This window comes from Solanum lycopersicum, chromosome 6 (assembly GCF_036512215.1).
Source record: "Solanum lycopersicum chromosome 6, SLM_r2.1".
Taxonomy (NCBI): domain Eukaryota; kingdom Viridiplantae; phylum Streptophyta; class Magnoliopsida; order Solanales; family Solanaceae; genus Solanum; species Solanum lycopersicum.
In genome coordinates this window covers 5122633-5140944 of record NC_090805.1, presented here as the reverse complement: position 1 = coordinate 5140944, position 18312 = coordinate 5122633, and the positions used below count along the sequence as shown (strand labels likewise).

General features: G+C 32.6%; 2 protein-coding genes across 2 annotated transcripts; both read left to right on the top strand.

Annotated features, from left to right (window-relative positions):
* Window positions 1–4969: 4969 nt before the first annotated feature.
* Window positions 4970–5695, top strand: LOC138349078 (uncharacterized). Its single transcript, XM_069298917.1, has one exon. The coding sequence runs from the start codon at window positions 4970–4972 to the stop codon at window positions 5693–5695; it is 726 nt and encodes a 241-aa protein (XP_069155018.1).
* A 513-nt stretch (window positions 5696–6208) lies between these two features.
* On the top strand, window positions 6209–7562 carry LOC138349077 (uncharacterized). Its single transcript, XM_069298916.1, has 4 exons — window positions 6209–6213; window positions 6306–6598; window positions 6925–7214; window positions 7461–7562. The coding sequence occupies exons 1-4, from the start codon at window positions 6209–6211 to the stop codon at window positions 7560–7562; spliced, it is 690 nt and encodes a 229-aa protein (XP_069155017.1).
* The last annotated feature ends 10750 nt before the right edge of the window (window positions 7563–18312 follow it).

Sequence of the window (18312 nt, the reverse complement as noted above, 5' to 3'; positions counted from 1 at the left end):
GGATGTGTAGAACGAAGGGGAGGGGGGTCAGTCCGTCGACTCACAGATGGCTTATTAACGTGTTTTCATCTGTGAGGGTTAAATTTTCTGCATGTTTTTAATGTTAATTAATTTAATTAATTAAGTTTTGTAGTGGTTGGTTTGGTATTAAGGGAAGACTAATTAACTAATTTAACTCTCTTATAATGGCCCCAACACCAATTAATCTAATTACAACTCTCAATACAAACTCTTTTCCTTCTCTCTTTCTCTCTTTATGTGGAAACCCCCAATGAAGACAAACTCGGGGGAGGTTTTGGGGGCTGGAAATGGACGAATTCACCATCAAATCTTCATCAAACATTAAGTTATGTTATCTAATTCACCTTTGAGACTCTTTCCAAAGGGTTCCTTCAAAATACATTTTAAAAGTTAAGTTTTCATGTGGGTTTCATCCAATTACGAAATTAGTGTTGTGAACTGAGTAGTTTATGTTTTCTTTAGGGTATAATGGATAGATTAACATGTATTTTAACCCTAACCCTAGGTTTGATCTTGATGTAAATTGGTTTGTCATTGATTCAGTTGTTTCGGTTATGGGTTAAATCATTATTAGATAATGTTGTTACACAAATCCTTTACTAATTGGAATGAATTGATGTCTTTCATGCTAATCTTGAGAAGTGATCTAGGTTATGAAAATTTTCCTAAATAATCATGTTTTAAGCGTTGATTTGGTGTTGAATTATGGTGTAGTGACTCTTCTAGTATTCTTATCATGTTGATTATTAAATTATAATGTTGAACATATAAATTGGATTGAATTTAGGGTTCATGGTAAGTCCTTGATGCTGAACTATAAGGAAAACTTTGTATGTCTTAGAATATCTATCTTTACTTCCAATTAGGATTGATTGTGGTTATGTCATGATGTTATTACAGTATGCCTTATATAAGGATGATACGGTGGTATTATGTTGAATTGAAATGTCTTAATTATGGTTGTGGGGTTGATTAAGATGTAAATGCCATGAGTATGGTGATGTATGTCAATGTGCCTTATTATGAATTGATATGTAATGTGTTAACCTCACCATAATTAATTGTAATGAAATGATTTATACTCATACAATTCTTATTGAGCTATTGATGATGATGATTATACAAGGGGTAGACCCTATTACCTAAACTATGTTATGATTTATATTTAAAGGATTAAAGACATTTCAAAAAGGGACTCTATCTTATCACTGATGAACAAGATTGAGGAGTGTCCCTTCCCACATAGGGAAGGTAGAAGCACTACATAACTCTTGAGATTTGAGACTATAATTTATGGCGCATAAAGACCCTCCCAACTATATCTCCTAGTTCATAAAGTATATTGCCCCCATAGGAATACCTGTTAGTGGATCCACATAATTTCTATATTTCATGTTTTCGTACTACATTGGTTAGTAGTCCACCTTCTTTCGGTGTAGGTTTTCATGACACCGGATTCCTCACTAGCTCATGTGGTCTATGTTTGTTAGGGAAAGATGTTTCCAAAAGGTAAATGAATTAAAGGATTTGAAATCTAACTAGGATAACCTAAGTGGTCTAGCTTAGTCTAGGTAGGGGTATGAGACTAGACCTAAGCATTGTACTAGTTAGCCCTAAAGGTAGTCTTAGGAGGATGTTCTTATATATGTTTATATTATGATTATTTATGATATGTACATGTCGAGCTTTGCACATTAATCATACTAGATATATATTAGTTTACATGTGATTATGAGTTGAATTATATTGTTAAAAAGATTAAATGTATGTATAAATGTTATATAATGTGGAGTTGGAAATTTATTATGGTTTTTAGTTGAGGCTACTGGATTGAGTAAGGTTATGGGGATTTGCTTGATCATTGCACTTATTGACTTCATAAGTATTCATGTGTAATTGTTTTTCCTAACATACTTTTATTAACTCTTAGTCATGCTTGTGATGTTATTCCTTAATGATAGGGTTGTAGTAGATTATGGGTTGAAGTATGTTGGGATATATTTTAACTATTTGAGTTAGTAAGCATGTTTAGTTGGTCGGTATGACTTGGTTGATTTAGCATTAGACTTTTAAAAGGGGTTAAATGGCATGTTTTGGTCAGTATCACAATCATGATTACGTTCACGCTCCCGCTCACGTTTACATGCACACTTTTATGTCGATGTTCACATTGACTTTCACATTCATGTTAATGTTAAAATTCACATTGACGATTACATTTATGTTCAAGTTGGCATTGACGTGGACGTTGACATTGACCTTCACATTGACTTTCATGTTCACGTAAGCATTCATGTTGATGTTTATATTTACTTTCACATTGACATTGACGTTGACATTCAAGTTTACATTGTGGTTTACATTGATGTTTATGTATATGTTGACATTCACGCTGATGTTTTAGACGTTTGAGCTGCTATTTACATTAACATTGATGTTTAAGTCGGCATTGACGTTGTCATTTACGTTGACATATATGTTTGAATTTACGTTGATGTTAATGTTGACGTTTACGTTAATACATATGTGGTGTTGATGTTTATGATCATGTTGGCATTGACATTCACGTTCAGGATGATGTTGATATTCACATTGGCATTAACCATCACCTTCAAGTTGACGTTCACATTGACATAGAATTCACATTCACATCGACGTTCACGTTTACGTTGACATTGACGATAACGTTTAAATTTACATTGACATATACATTGACATTCATTTATATTGATGTTCATATTAATGTTCACGTTAACATTCACGTTCACATTGATATTGATGTTCACGTTCACATTGACATTCATTTATATTGATGTTCATATTAATGTTCACGTTAACATTCACGTTCACATTGATGTTCATGTTCACATTGATATTGAGGTTAATGTTCACGTTGATGTTTACGTATGTTTAAATTCATGTTCACGCTCACATTCACATTAACGTTTATATTCACATTAACATTAATGTGCACATTAACATTGACTTTGACGTTCACGTTGATATTCACATTCACATTGACAGTCACATTCATCACATTCACCTTAGTGTTCAGATTAACATTCACATTGACATTCACATTTACATTCACATTGATCATGATGTTTACATTGACTTTGACGTTCACATTCATATTTACATTAACAATAACGATCATGTTGAAGTTGACATTGATGTTTACATACACGTTAACCTTCACACTTATGCTGATATTCACATTGATGTTGACATTAAAGTTGCCGTTCACGTTGACATTAACATTGACGTTCACGTGCACATTCACATTGATGTTCACGTGCATGTTGACATTCACATTGACATTTACATTATTATTAATGTTAACGTTTATATTGACGTTTACGTTGATGTTGATGTTGACATTCACATTTACATTGATGTTGACATTCACATTCACGTTCATGTTCACATTGACATTCAAGTTGACATTTATGTTTACATTCACGTTGACCTTCACGTTTACGTTCAAATTAACCTTGATGTTGATGTGAAAATTTCATTGATGCTGATATTGATGTTCACACTAACATTCATGTTAACATTGACATTAAATACACATTGATGTTCATGTTTACATTGACGTTCACATTTACATTAACGTTCACGTTCACATTTACATTGACGTCCATGTTAATGTTGACGTTGAAATTGATGTTTATGTTGACATTGACATTGGCATAAATGTTCATGTTTATGTTGACATTTACGTTGATGTTGATGTTGATGTTGATGTTGACGTTTACATTTACACATATGTTGATGTTGACGTTTATATTCACAATAATGTTTACATTAACGTTCACGTTCACATTGACCTTCACATGTACATTGATGTTCATGTTCACCTTGAGGTTCACATTGACATTTACTTTGACGTGCACGGTGACGCTCACATTCACGTTCATACTGATGTTTAAATTGACATTTATGTTGATATTGATGCTGACGTTCACATTCACGTTGACATTCACTTTGATGTTCACATTCATGTTCATGTTTAAGTTTAAAATTATGTTGAAATTCACGTTCCTATTTACATTCATGTGTAAGTTCATGTTCACGTTGATGTTGAAATTAACATTGATATTGATGTTAATGTTCACGTTGACGTTCATGTGCATGTTGATATTGACATTGACGTTCACATTAATATTTACATTTACATTGATGTTGACGATTATGTTCAAGTTAACATTGACATTGACGTACGTAATAACGTTCACATTTACATTGAAGATTACGTTAATGTTCACATTAACGTTCCACATTAACGTTCACATTCATATTAACATTCAAGTTGATGTTGACATTAACGTTAAATTCAAGTTGATGGTTATGTTCATGTTCATGTTAATTTTCACATTTACATTTACGTTGACCTTAACGTTGATGTTCACGTTCACGTTGATTGTCACATTCACGATCATATTGGTATTCACGTTGATGTTCACATTGACATTAACAATGGCATTCACATTGACATTCATGTTCATGTTGATGTTAATATTGATGTATACATTTATGTTCACGTTCACATTGATGTTGACGTTCAAATTAACATTGACATTTATGTTAAAGTTGACATTTACATTGATGTTCACACTGATGTTTTAGTTGACGTTAAACGTTACATTTATATTGATGTTAACATTAACATTCACATTGACATTTAGGTTTATGTTGATATTAAAATTGATGTTTACGTTCATGTTGGCGTTTACGTTGATGTTTACATTGAAATCTACATTGATATTGATGTTGACATTTATGTTTACACGTAGGTGGATGTTAACATTTACATTCATATTGATATAAAGTTAAGTTTGACGGTGATTTTCACGTTGATGTTGACATGCACATTGACATTCAAATTGATGTTGAAATTTACGTTGACATTCAAGTTCACGTTTACGTTCATATTCATGCGAATATGTATGTTGATGTTTATGTTGACGTTGACATTGACGTTCATATTAACGTTCATTTTTACATTTTCATTGACATTGACGTTCAACATTACGTTTACGTTGACTTACAGGTTCTTATTCACATTTATGTTCATATTAACCTAAAAGTAGACGTTCTGATTGACGTTTATGTTGATGTTCACATTGACATTGACTTTGATGTTCATATTTACATTGACTTTGATGTTAACATTCATGTTGATGTACACGTTCATGTTCATGTTCATGCTCATATTCAAGTTAACGTTCACATTCATATTTACACTGACGTTAAGATTTACGTAGATGTTCACATTCACGTTGATGATCACATTCACGTTAACATAACCATTCAGGTTGATGTTCACATTAATATTTACGTTGACATTCACAATGATGTTGACGTTATAATTAATATTAAATTTCACTTTTACATTGACAATAACGATTACGTTCAAGTTGACATTGACATTCTCGTTCACCTTTATGTTGACATTCACATTAATGTTTACATTGATGTTGACGTTCAAATTCACATTGACATTAAAATTGACGCGCACGTTCATATTGACGTTCACATTGACATTTCTATTATCGTTGACATTGACATTTATATTGTCGTTCATGTTGACATTTCTATTATCGTTCACGTTTATATTTATGTTGATATCTATATTGACATTCACATTGATGTTTATGTTTACATTTAAATTAATTTTTACATTGATGTTCATATTCACATTGACATTTACATTAACGATAACATTTACATTGGTGTTGACATTAACGTTTACGTTGAAAGTGACTTGACCTTCACATTGATGTTTATGTTAATGTTGATATTACATTCACAATGATGTTCACGTTTACGTTGACGCTAATGTTTACTTTGAAGTACATGTTTACATTCACAATTATGTTAATGTTGACGTTGGCATTGACGTTCATGTTTACGTTTACATTGATGTTGGCATTCATTTTAACGTTTCTGTTGACATTTACATTGATGTTGATGTTAATATTTACGTTTACACTCATGTGGATGTTAACGTTTACATTCAAAATGATGTTCATGTTCACATTGACTTTCACACTAACATTGAAGTTTATGTTGATGTTCACATTTACATTAACTTCCATTTACATACACAGTGATGTTCCCATTGACATTGACATTTACGTTGATGTTCACGTTCACGCTAATGCTTTTGTGGACGTTCAAGATGACGTTTACATTGACGTTCATGTTTAAGTTTATGTTTAGGTTGACGTTCTTGTTCTCATTCATGTTAATATTTAAGTTCACATTCACGTTCACAGTTATGTTGACGTTGACATTGACATTGACATTTACATTGGCGTATACATTGACATTGACATTAACATTGACGTTCACATTAATGCTCACATTTACATTGACGTTGACATTGACGTTCACATTTATGTTGAAGTTTCTATTGAAGTTCACATTGACATTTACTTCGACGTTAACATTCACATTGACGTTAACGTTCAAACTCACGTTCACGTTAAATTTCACATTCATGATTATGTTAACATTTATGTTGACGTAGACGTTGACGTTCATATTCATGTTCACATTCACATTGACGGTCACATTCATGTTCACGTTGACATTCACATTTACGTTCATACTGATGTTCATGTTGATGTTCACATTGACGTACATGTTACTGTTTATGTTTACATTCATGTTGACATTGACGTTGACCTTAAAGTTTAAATTAATGTTTATGGTGACATTGATGTTCATGTTGATGTTGACGTTGGCGTTTATGTTCAAGTTCATGTTCATATTGACTTCCAAGTTGACATTCATGTTTTTATTGATGTTTACGTTGATGTTGATTTTCACGTTGATGTTCATGTTGACGTTCATGCTTACGTTTTAGTTGACATCAAGCTTATGATAATGTAGACGCTGATGTTGACGTTATCTTTGACGTTCACATTGACGTTCAACTTGACATTGACGTTTATGATTACGTTTACCTTTACGTTGACGTTGATGTTGATATTCACATTGATTTTGATGTTGACGTTCACATTGACATTGACGTTGACGTTCACACTAATGTTTACTTTGACACTCAAGCTGAAGTTTATATTTACATTGACATTCAAGTTCACATTCACTTTGAATTTCAAGTTGGCTTTCAAGTTTACATTGACGTTCATGTTCACGTTGATATTGATGTTGATGTTGACGTTCACGCTAAGAGTTTAGTTGACGTTCAAGATAATATTTATATTGACATTAATATTGACGTTGTCATTGATTTTTAAATTGACATTGATGTTTATGATGACATTTATGTTGATGTTGATGATTACATTCACGTTGACATTCACATTGGCATTCACGGTTCCTTTTATATTGAAAATTACATTGATGTTGATGTTTTTGTTTACGTTTATACTTGTGTGGAGTTTGATGTTTATGTTCACGTTCAGGTTGATGTTAAGGTTTACGTTGACGTTGACATTTACGTTGACATTGACATTCACTTTGACATTGATGTTAGTAATGACCCGAGAATACCCCCAAGACGTTAGGTCATTCTAGAATCGTGGCACCGCATCGTCGACCTCTCAGAGGTCTATGACAAGCCCTTTCGTACCATTCATTGCATACATGTATGAAAAGTAGTGTGGAGTTAAAAAATTTCATACTAAATAATATTACTTCAAAATATATCTTTTTGTAGAAAAACATGATGAAAGGCTACGTCTCAAAGTCATCATCTTAGACATACGAATATAGAAAACAGCTAAGTCTCTTACAATATTTAAATAAGGAAAACTGAAGATCAAGATATCCTCGGATTAATTGAGAACATACCAAACTCTTTACTTGAATGAACACTAATCCAAGCTTCAACTTTGAGACTCCTTTCAAATGCCACATACTCCTTTAAAGATAAACAAAATGCATGGAATTAGTACAAACAGTTGTGTTAAGTATGGCGTATGCATAAAATCATGAAAAATGGCCATTCCTATAAAACATGCTTTTTTTATTAGGATTTCATAGTATAAGTATAAGAAAAACATTTAGCTTGCATGTTATCACATATTCTAGAACCTTACCATGCACTAAATTCAAGTTTACAATAACCTCTCTTAGCTTGCATTCTTCTAACCAAAGGTTATCCTAAGATAAAAGAATTCTCTTATTCGTTTAATTAACTCCCCAACTAAGCCTACTTTAAAATTAACATAGGTAGGAAAAGAAGAGACCGCCCATACACCCTCTTCAAGCTCACCTAAACAACCCTCAATGCTACCCTAGAGAGAGCACGTTCTATTAATCATACGTTAGCTAACGACGTGATGGTTCATTAAGTAAATTAGATGAAATATCATTCATTAAAGACATTACATAGTGGACTTTGAAAGACCTAGGGCCTCACATACTAACATCTTCAAAGTCTAGTCGTTGAAAGTCTAGGTAGAGTCTAAATCCATTACTTAAACTTCCTAGAATTTATCAAACACTACATGTACCCCGCATGATGAGAATAGGAAATATCCAACACAGAACATACTAGCTAGGCATGGAATCCGGAGTTCCAACCTACTCCGATGAGGATGTTCGACATTCAAAGGGTAGAACGAGGACACATCCCATGTTAGCACATGGTTAAGGAATATGATGATATTTTATGTGCTCTAGTCTCATTCTCAAGTATATCTACATTGAACTCTAGTCTCATTCTCATGTAGAGCTGCAAACAATAACATATTCACTCGGTGCTAGCCTTTGTTCTCATAGAGTAAGTTCAATCTATGGGACAAATGAAAATACACCATCTCTTAGTCGTTACATAGTCATAATATACCTACAAAAAATGGGTCCACTAGGTCTGCCATTTGATTGTCTCTAAGGATAGCTCATTTTTAACCTTATTTCTATAAAAGATTCCTCGTATTAGTCATGCTTAGAAGGGCACCATCATAGGTCTATCTATCCTAGACCTTCATTAAACTTTTTTTCCATACACATACAATATAAAGTTGCATAAGCCTACTAAGTCAAGATATTCATATTCTACATATACATGTATCAAGTAAGGGACACTAGTCTACTAAAATAATACACAACATACTTTACTTAATTCAATATAAATATCATTCTTTGAAGCACTTATGAATGACCCTTATCATCATTATGTCACCCTATATATTACTATAACATTATCCCATATAATCATCACGAACTCATATAGCAAAGGAGGAATAATCATGTATCAATTTTAAGGCTACACACATGAACACATACTCATATTCAAAAATTATGACCTAATATCCATTGGAGAGAATATACTTTAACATAACAAGCATGTAGATAGATATGATCATACTTCACATAATTAGTTAGACAAATCATCATCATACATCAAATTGTGCAGAGAAGGTCATGATCATCAATTCTAAGGATAATTCATATTACTAGATGTAATTATGTCAATTCAACATACACTTAACAATCGAAGACCAATTAGACATCAATCGCATATAATATTTACATCATTAGAAAGCTCATAAGAAACAACTAGTTAATTTACAAGTATAGAGACATGATTACTTGACCCATAGAATAGACAAAACAGGAATTTGCTTGCCTTTCATGGGTTAATAATATTATTAGCTTTAAAAAATAGCATTAACACCAATTTAATTATAAAACATTTATTTAAAAACCTTTTATGCATGAACCCATGGCTAGAATAATATAAAAGGACAAATCGCATTTTTCATCATATTTGAAAATTTTTTATATTGAATCCTTGAATAAAGAGATTTAAATTATGAGTAAACATACCTTATATATGAATGATCCACAAAATCTTGGTTGGAAACTTTAAAACCTTAGTCTTGTTCCTTAAGCTTTTTGTAGTTCTTCAATGGAGTTTGGAAAAGAGAGTGTTCTTGAGAGATAAAGAGAATTTACTGTGGTTATTGTTTGGTACATGTAATTATTGTCTAAAAGTGACTTAATATCTATATGTAGTCGTCCAATAGGTTACCCTAATGACCTATCACTTAAATTACCTAAAACGCCCCTCCTGATTCGACTACAAATAGGACAACATTTGACCTATCCTAATTCGGCTTTGAAAAAAAATTAATTAATTAAGTTGTTAATTTAATTAATTAAGTGACCTAGGGTAATTAATAAATTACCCCTAAGTCGCTAGGACCATAATCAACCCTTCGCCCCATCTTAGGTTAGGTACTAGGTTGTCTCTTACTTGACTTAACCGAAATCTAGAAATTGCTTGGTGATTTCGGTTTTGTCCTTTTAAATTAATTAATTAAGTTGTTCATTTAATAAATTAAAAAATCTAGGTTAATTAATAAATTAACCCTATGTTTTTAGGACCATAACCAACCATTTTCGACATCCTTGGCTAGGTACTAGGATATTTCTTTTGTTAGTTCTTCCTTTAGGTCACCTTGTTAGGTCTTAGATTTGAGGCACCCTAGTTAGTTAATTTTAGTTGTTCCTAAGTTTTTTAGTTAATTAGGGACGTTAATTAAGACCTAGAATCAGTTAGGGAACTTTTCCCCACGTGATCCTACATGCCTGCCCCCTAACCACCCTAACCGATTCGGTAAGGGCTTGTCTTTTGGCTGTAGGTAGCAAATGTGCTTGCACATGTGTTGCTATGTTCATTCCTTATTGTGTACTTCTGAAAATTTCACTCCTTTTCCAAGGATACTCACTATATCCTTGGTCACTGCTTCATCTACATGATCATTTTAAATTGTTATGTGCTATAGTACTTAGGCTTCACACTTAGTTGCCTCGTACATTATGTGTTAACTGATTGATTACAGATTTTAGCCTAGGGTCGTCATTGTAGGTACAATTCCTACAAAAGATTGGATTGGAGAGATTGAGCATCAAATTATATCTTAATACATAGAAACTGGATAAACATCAAAGTGTATTTTAAGTTACTTGTTAATAATGAAAAATTTGCCAACACCCTTAAGCCCATATACTTCAATATGCCCAATATTACTCAATATCGGGTATTGGGATGCCTATGAAATGACAATACCTATTATTCAAATATATTATGATCTTCAATAGACAAGTACATATTTCGAAATGTTACAACATTCACGTTGATACTTACATTGATGTTCCTACTGACATGTATGTTGACTTCCTCGTTCACGTTAACATTTATGTTGATGTTCACTTTGACGTTCACGTTCACATTCACAATCAATATTACATTTAATTTTACATACACTTTCCGATATACGTCCATGTTCATCTTAACTTTCAATTTAACATTCACATTGATGTTAACGTTCACGTTCACGTTCATGTTGACATTCACATTGACGTTTACATTGATGTTAACTTTAACATTGACGTTGATGATCATGTTCAGGTTGACATTGAAGTTGATGTTGACATACACATTGACGTTCACATTTAAGTTGACGTTTAAATTGAATTTCACGTTCACGTTGACATTTATGTTAACGTTCATGTTGACGTTTACCTTCACTTTTTTTTCACGTTAACGCTCACGTTCACATTCATATTTACATTGACATTCACATTGATGTTAACATTCATGTTCGCATTTATGTTCTTGTCCAAGTTGACGATCACATTAACGTTCACGTTTGTAATGACCTGCAAGGAAATTCTAGATGTTAGAGCAACCTTGTGTCGCCACACGAAAAATGAGACTTCACGAAGTCTCATCAAAGCCACTCGTATCATTAATTACATAATAAACATTCTAAAATGAGTAATAATTGAAAACTTTCTTCACACACGAAGGACTCTTTCCATAATCATTACACAAGCAAAAAACATTCATTTAAAACATTAAAACTTTACACCATCTCATTGAACTATCTAAACCTTGGAGTATACAACACTTCGGACGAAGCCCTTAAAAGATATAAGATAAAGACTAAGACATAAAGTAACATGTGGATAGTCCTTGAATCGACGAGGACTCACCAATACTTTATCTTCAACCCTTAAAAGCATATCCATCCTCCACGGCATATCAAGACTTCACTTTAGTCAAAAACATAAAAGAAGGGTTAGCACATTAGATGCACTAAGTATGGAAGCCATGAAAAAAACCCTGAAAAAGGGATAGTTAGTAAATAACATACTTTTCTTGAGTTTTTTATTAAAACATCATACTATAAGCATAAGAAATACATTTAACATCTTAGGAACACAAAATAAATCATTTAAGCAATTATTCACATTTTTACGAATATATTATAGGAACGGTGAACTCCTTCACTATTATAGTTAACACTTTTAAACTTCACCTAGAGTACGTCCCACTAGGAAATCCTCTCACTAAAAGCTATCCTAAGACTCGCTTAAGTGATACAAACAGAGACTGTCCATACAACCTCGCTAGGGACACCTAAATAATCGTTATGGCTGCCTATAATTAGATACAAACACTTACAACACATCAAGCACATCAACATGAGATTCTCCTACCAAAGGTGATTCTAATGTTCACTTGAGTGAGTTATGAAGCGATCGCCCATAAAATCCTTTACACACACACTTAAGAGATCCTATAGACTACCTCATATAAAATCATTCTCAGTTAATACATCAACACCTTTATAATATGACATTCTCCTCCAAAGTCTACCAAAGTCTTACTCAATTAAATTAAGAAGATAACGTCAATTTGACCTCTTCAAGATTACCTAAGTACTCCTTAAGACTACCTAAGGCTGATCATGTCTATATAATCAACCATATTCCCTAACAAAAGTCATTCTTAAGACTTATATAGGTAAGAGATGAAATGACTATTCTGATTCCCCTTTCACACCTTAACTAGAGAACCCTTAACTACTCTAGATAAGTAATTATTCATTTATATGTTTTTTTTTAACTTAAGTCATTACATTCATTAGTTCATTGAAGAATAAGTCATCACATAAGGACATTCAAGTAATGGTATTGGACAAAACCTAGGGACTCTATGTAACCCCTTAAAGCCTATTGTGCAATGTCTTAATAGCATCCCATAATACCACCTAAACTTCATAGAATTTTTTTAATTCTACTAGGTATCCCACATGATGAGAATAGGAAATAAACGACATAATCCATGGTAGAGAATCATGGAATCCGAGGTGCCAACCTACTCTGGTGAGGGTGTTCTACTTGTCAATGGTAGAACTTGGACACATCCCATGTAAACACATGGTTAAGGAATATGAAGGGTGTGCTTTGTACTCTAGCCTAATTTTTTAACTAGAGCTACTTCCCTTACCATAATCAGTCAGTGCTAATTTTTTTCTCATAGAGTAATTTACATTAAAGGTTCATATAAAGGGGTTCCATATGAAGTTCATAACCAAATCACATTTACCCTACAAAGGAGGTCCACTAGGGCTACTTTACATTGGTGATAATTAGATTATAATGACTATAACAACCCGCAAGTACACCCTAGAAGTTATAGCGTCCATGTGTCGTCACACGGCAAAAGAGACTTCAAAAAGTCTCATCAAAGCTACTCGTATCATTCATTGCATAACAAACATTCTAAAATAAGTAAGAATTTAAAACTTTCTTCACACACGAAGAACTCTTTCCATAATCATTACACAAGCGGAGGACTTTCATTTAAAATACTAAACCTTTACAACACCTCATTGAACAATCTAAACATTGGAGTATACAACAATTGGGAATAAGCCTATACAAGACATAAAATAAAGACTAAGACGTAAAGGAACATATGGATATTGTCCTCGAATCGATGAGGGCTTACCAATACTTGATCTTCAACTATTAGAAACCTATTCATCATCCATTACACATCAACACATCCAATTCCCTACACTTTTCTCAAAAAGGAAAAAGAATGGGTTAGCACATTAGATGTACTAAGTATGTAAGCCATGCAAAAACAATGAAAAAGGAACATTTAGCAAATAACATGCTTTTCATGAATTTTTATTAAAACATCATACTATAAGCATAAGAACAGCATTTAACAACTTATAAACACATAAAGAATAATCTAAGCAATTATTCATTTTTTTTAGGAAAACATTACTAACCCTAAGCACTTTCTAGCATGTAATCCCCACACTAAAAGCTATCGTAAGACTCACTTAAGTAAGACATAGATAAGCCGCCCAAAAAACCTCTGTAGTCACAACTAATGATCTTTATGACCACCTATAATGACATACACACCAAGCACATAAACACATGAGCATGAGATTCTCCTACCAAAAGTCATTCAAAGTCTAAGTTGAGTGAGTTGTGAAGCGCCCTCCCATATAATCCCTTACACACACACACTTAAGAGATCCAATAGACTACCTAAGATAGAATCATTCTCTCTTAATACATCAATACATAGATAACATGACATTTTCATTCCAAAGTCTATCAAAAGAATTATTTAAGTAAATCAGAAGATAACATCGACGATTGAGCTCTTCAAAATTACCTAGTAATCCTTAAGACTACCTAAGGCTTAGATCATGTCCAAACAATCAACAATCTTCACTAACTAGATTCATTGTTATGACTTATCTAGGTAAGATACGAATTGACCATTCACTTCTTAATGAGACAACCTTAAATACTCTACATAAATACTTATTAATTTACATGCTTTCTAACTTAAGTCATTACATTCATTATTTCATTTAAAACTTATTAATCACATAAGGACATTCAAGTAATTGTCTTGGAAAATACCTAGAGACTCTAACTAACACCTTCAAACCTTATTGTGCAATGTCTAGATAGCATCCCATAAAACGATCTAAACTTCATAGAACTTCTCTAATATTAATAGGCTTGATGAGAATAGGAAATAAGCGACATAGACAATGATAGCTAGACATGAAATCCAGAGTTCTAACCTACTCCGATAAGGGTGTTCTGATAGAGTAATTGACATTAAAGGATCATGAAAGGCTTTTAGGCACTCTAGTTTCATTCTCAAATAGAGTTATATTCTACTGTGCTCTCCTTCACAAGTAAAGCTACTTCCCATGACAAACTCTATCGATGCTAACCTTCGTTCTGATAGAGTAATTGACATGAATGTATCACATGAAAAGGTTCCATATCTAGTTTATAATCTAATTACATTCACCCTACCAAAGAGGTCCACTATGGCTACCTTTCAATGGTGTCTCGTATATATCATCATGCATTTCCTAAGGATGACATGATGTCGTTCCATCCAATCAACCCTAAGTTCACATCCTTTACATAAAGAGTGCCATTACGGCTAATCGACTTCGAATTCATAACATAAACTTTTCCACGTACATAAACTTTTTAACATAATTTAAGGTCTAACATATCGTTCATCAATACATGACAAGGGTTCACTAAGACTACCTAGTCAAGACATATCTTATTCAAATATTATTCATACATGTATCATGTAAGGGAAATAAGTCTACCAATACAAGACATAACATTATTTAGTTTATCACATATAGCATATCCTTCTTCGAAACATTTAGGAATGACCCTTATCATCTTTATGTCTTCCTATACATTACAATATCATTATCAATGTAATAATCACAACTCATATATTCAAGTAGAAACAATCATCCATCGACATCTTAGACAACACATATTAGCACATAGTCATAGACTAACATGATGACCTAATATCAATAGAAGAACACATACGTTTACATTACTTCATATGTTGATAGACATGCTCATAATTAACATAAATCAACTACACAAATCATATTAATACTTGAATTAGTGCCGACAAGGTCATAATCATCATAATACATAATGTAACGCCAACAAGGCCACATCAATTCACATAGAACCACCACCATAAGTAGACCAAGCCAATCATCATTGTAATACAAAAGCTATACATAATATTAAGATATTTAGGACTGTATACACCCATTCCATCTAACGAATTCAATCCAAAGCTAAATAATCTAATTAAATACCATAAGGCACTTATATGGCCATAAACATCAATTCAATACATAAACTATAATACAGAATGAATCGAGGTCAATTCAAGATAGATTTAGACATCCAACACAAACTAGTTATCAATTCAATACTATATATTACATCACTCAATACCCTATAGAAAACTACACTAGAATTCACAAGCATTAAGTCAATATCAATTTAATAAGCTTAATATTCAACGGATCTCATAATATACAATAATAAATTTATAAAATTGAAATGGACTATAAACCAATCAATCATAATCTATACATGAATCAAAATCCCATACAATTTGCATTTTAATTCATTTATATCAAAGCATGATCACATAACCCATATTTTAGTCAAATTGACAGATTTGAGAAGGCCAATGGTTCATGGAGAATTTCATTGGTACACATCAATTATAAATCAACAATATGAGATATTAATGTTTGAAAATGTTTCATGCAAGAACCCAAGACTTAGGGTAGAAATTGGACTTTTTCATCTTTTTTAAATTTTTAAAAATCATCTTTAAAATTGAATCTAAGGTTATAGAAAGCCTTATATGAAGAAATACAATATCTTAATAGAAGAATCCAACGATAATTGAAGAATAAACTCCATTAAAGATCTATCTTCAAGCTCTATCTTCACCTTGAGCTCCCATGGATGTTTTTTGAGAAACTTTGGGAGTGAATAGGTTTTGATTAAGTTGGTAGGGTTTAAATGTTAGTTTTATGAATTATATACTATTAAAATTCCCTTAAACACCCAAAATAACCGTCCTCCTATCTTACAAGGCTTGGGGTGAATTTCCTGATAAACCCCAATACTTAACCCAAAAGCTAACAGATTTCACAGCACCATCAATGCCCAGCATTGACGGTTCGTGGGTGAGACAAAGACCCATCGATGGGGTCTCATTGGTTGATAATGAAAATACTCAACCTAAATACTAGAAGGATCCATCAACGCCCCAAGTCAAAGAGTCGTCGTTTGACACTGCGTGCAAGCTGCCATTCATCTTCAAGTCTTTAGTTGGGGTCCTTCACTAGGGCCCCTTGTGCGCCTTACATTGATTCATACCCAAATGTTTTCATCCCAAATATGTTCATATAGGAGTTTAGAACCTATAACATAAATTTCGTCAAGAAATAACACCTAAAACTCGATGAAACATGCATGGGCATACAAGGTCGTTTTAAGATAAACCTTTCGAACGTCACGAATATTCTTGGACGTTTGACATCCAAACTTCACAACACTTTACAAACTGCCTATAAACAACATAATAACTGATATAATGACCTCATTAACTCATGAAACATACAATTAGTCACATAACAACATATGAGGCACATAGGTGACTAACTTGTCGAACGCCATGGTCGTCCCTTGATGTTTCACTTCCAAATCACCTAAAACTCTAGATACTGCCTTAATACTACATTTTAAAACCTTATACCATCATAACAACGAATTTAGGCTGTAGATTTTCCTATGTCACTTGAGGGGTGTTATAATCTCCCCCACTTGGACAACATTTGTCCTCGAATGCAACTTTCCCACTCTCCACACACTTCCAAGAATAGATATTCAACCTAACAACTCATAAAAATACAATATAACACATTATAAAACACACAATAAAGGAGAAACATCAGTTTCACATATTCAAGAAAATCACAACACAACAAGAAAATAGAATAAATTGTACAACTTATTATACCATAAAACTCACATCCTTCATTCCAAATAACAAAAACTCATTTTTATATTTATTTTCATGCTCATATACATCAGTTATAACAATATTACAAAAAAATTCTATGAAAGAATGAATTAGTCAATTTTTATAAAACATTACAGTGAGCAGAAATCCCTGGCAACTTTATAGTTAATATGCTTCACAATCTAACAATGCATCACTTAAGAAATTCTTTATAAATGTTCAACATATTAATGTCATAATGATTTATAAATGCTCACTATTCATATTCACGAAACAATTAGCAACCTACACTAGATGCACATGAACTATTAAGAAGATAGCATGCATGAAAACTAATTTTCTCATTTAACAAAACTTCAACCAATGTTTGGAACTAATTTTTCACAAAACACTACTACATAAATCAAGGTACAAAGAATTCTTTGTTTTAAGCTGAATAAACAAATAAAGAGAGGTTAAGGGAAGCTTACTCCCAAAAACCATATGTTTCACAATGCTCCCCCACTTAGGTGACACCCATTGTAAGGTCAACATTACATCTACAACAAGGAACTCCCTCAAGGCACTTTAAACCTTAATAATACTTT

Bases quoted from the DNA above. Each gene is read 5' to 3' on its own strand.
- LOC138349077 (XM_069298916.1), top strand. The intron at 6,599-6,924 runs GTCACATTCATG...ATGATAATGTAG, and splicing joins TGTTCACATTCACATTGACG to ACGCTGATGTTGACGTTATC. The intron at 7,215-7,460 runs GTTCACGCTAAG...GTTCACGTTCAG, and splicing joins ATATTGATGTTGATGTTGAC to GTTGATGTTAAGGTTTACGT.
- LOC138349078 (XM_069298917.1), top strand. From the start codon at position 4,970: ATGTATGTTGATGTTTATGTTGACGTTGACATTGACGTTCATATTAAC.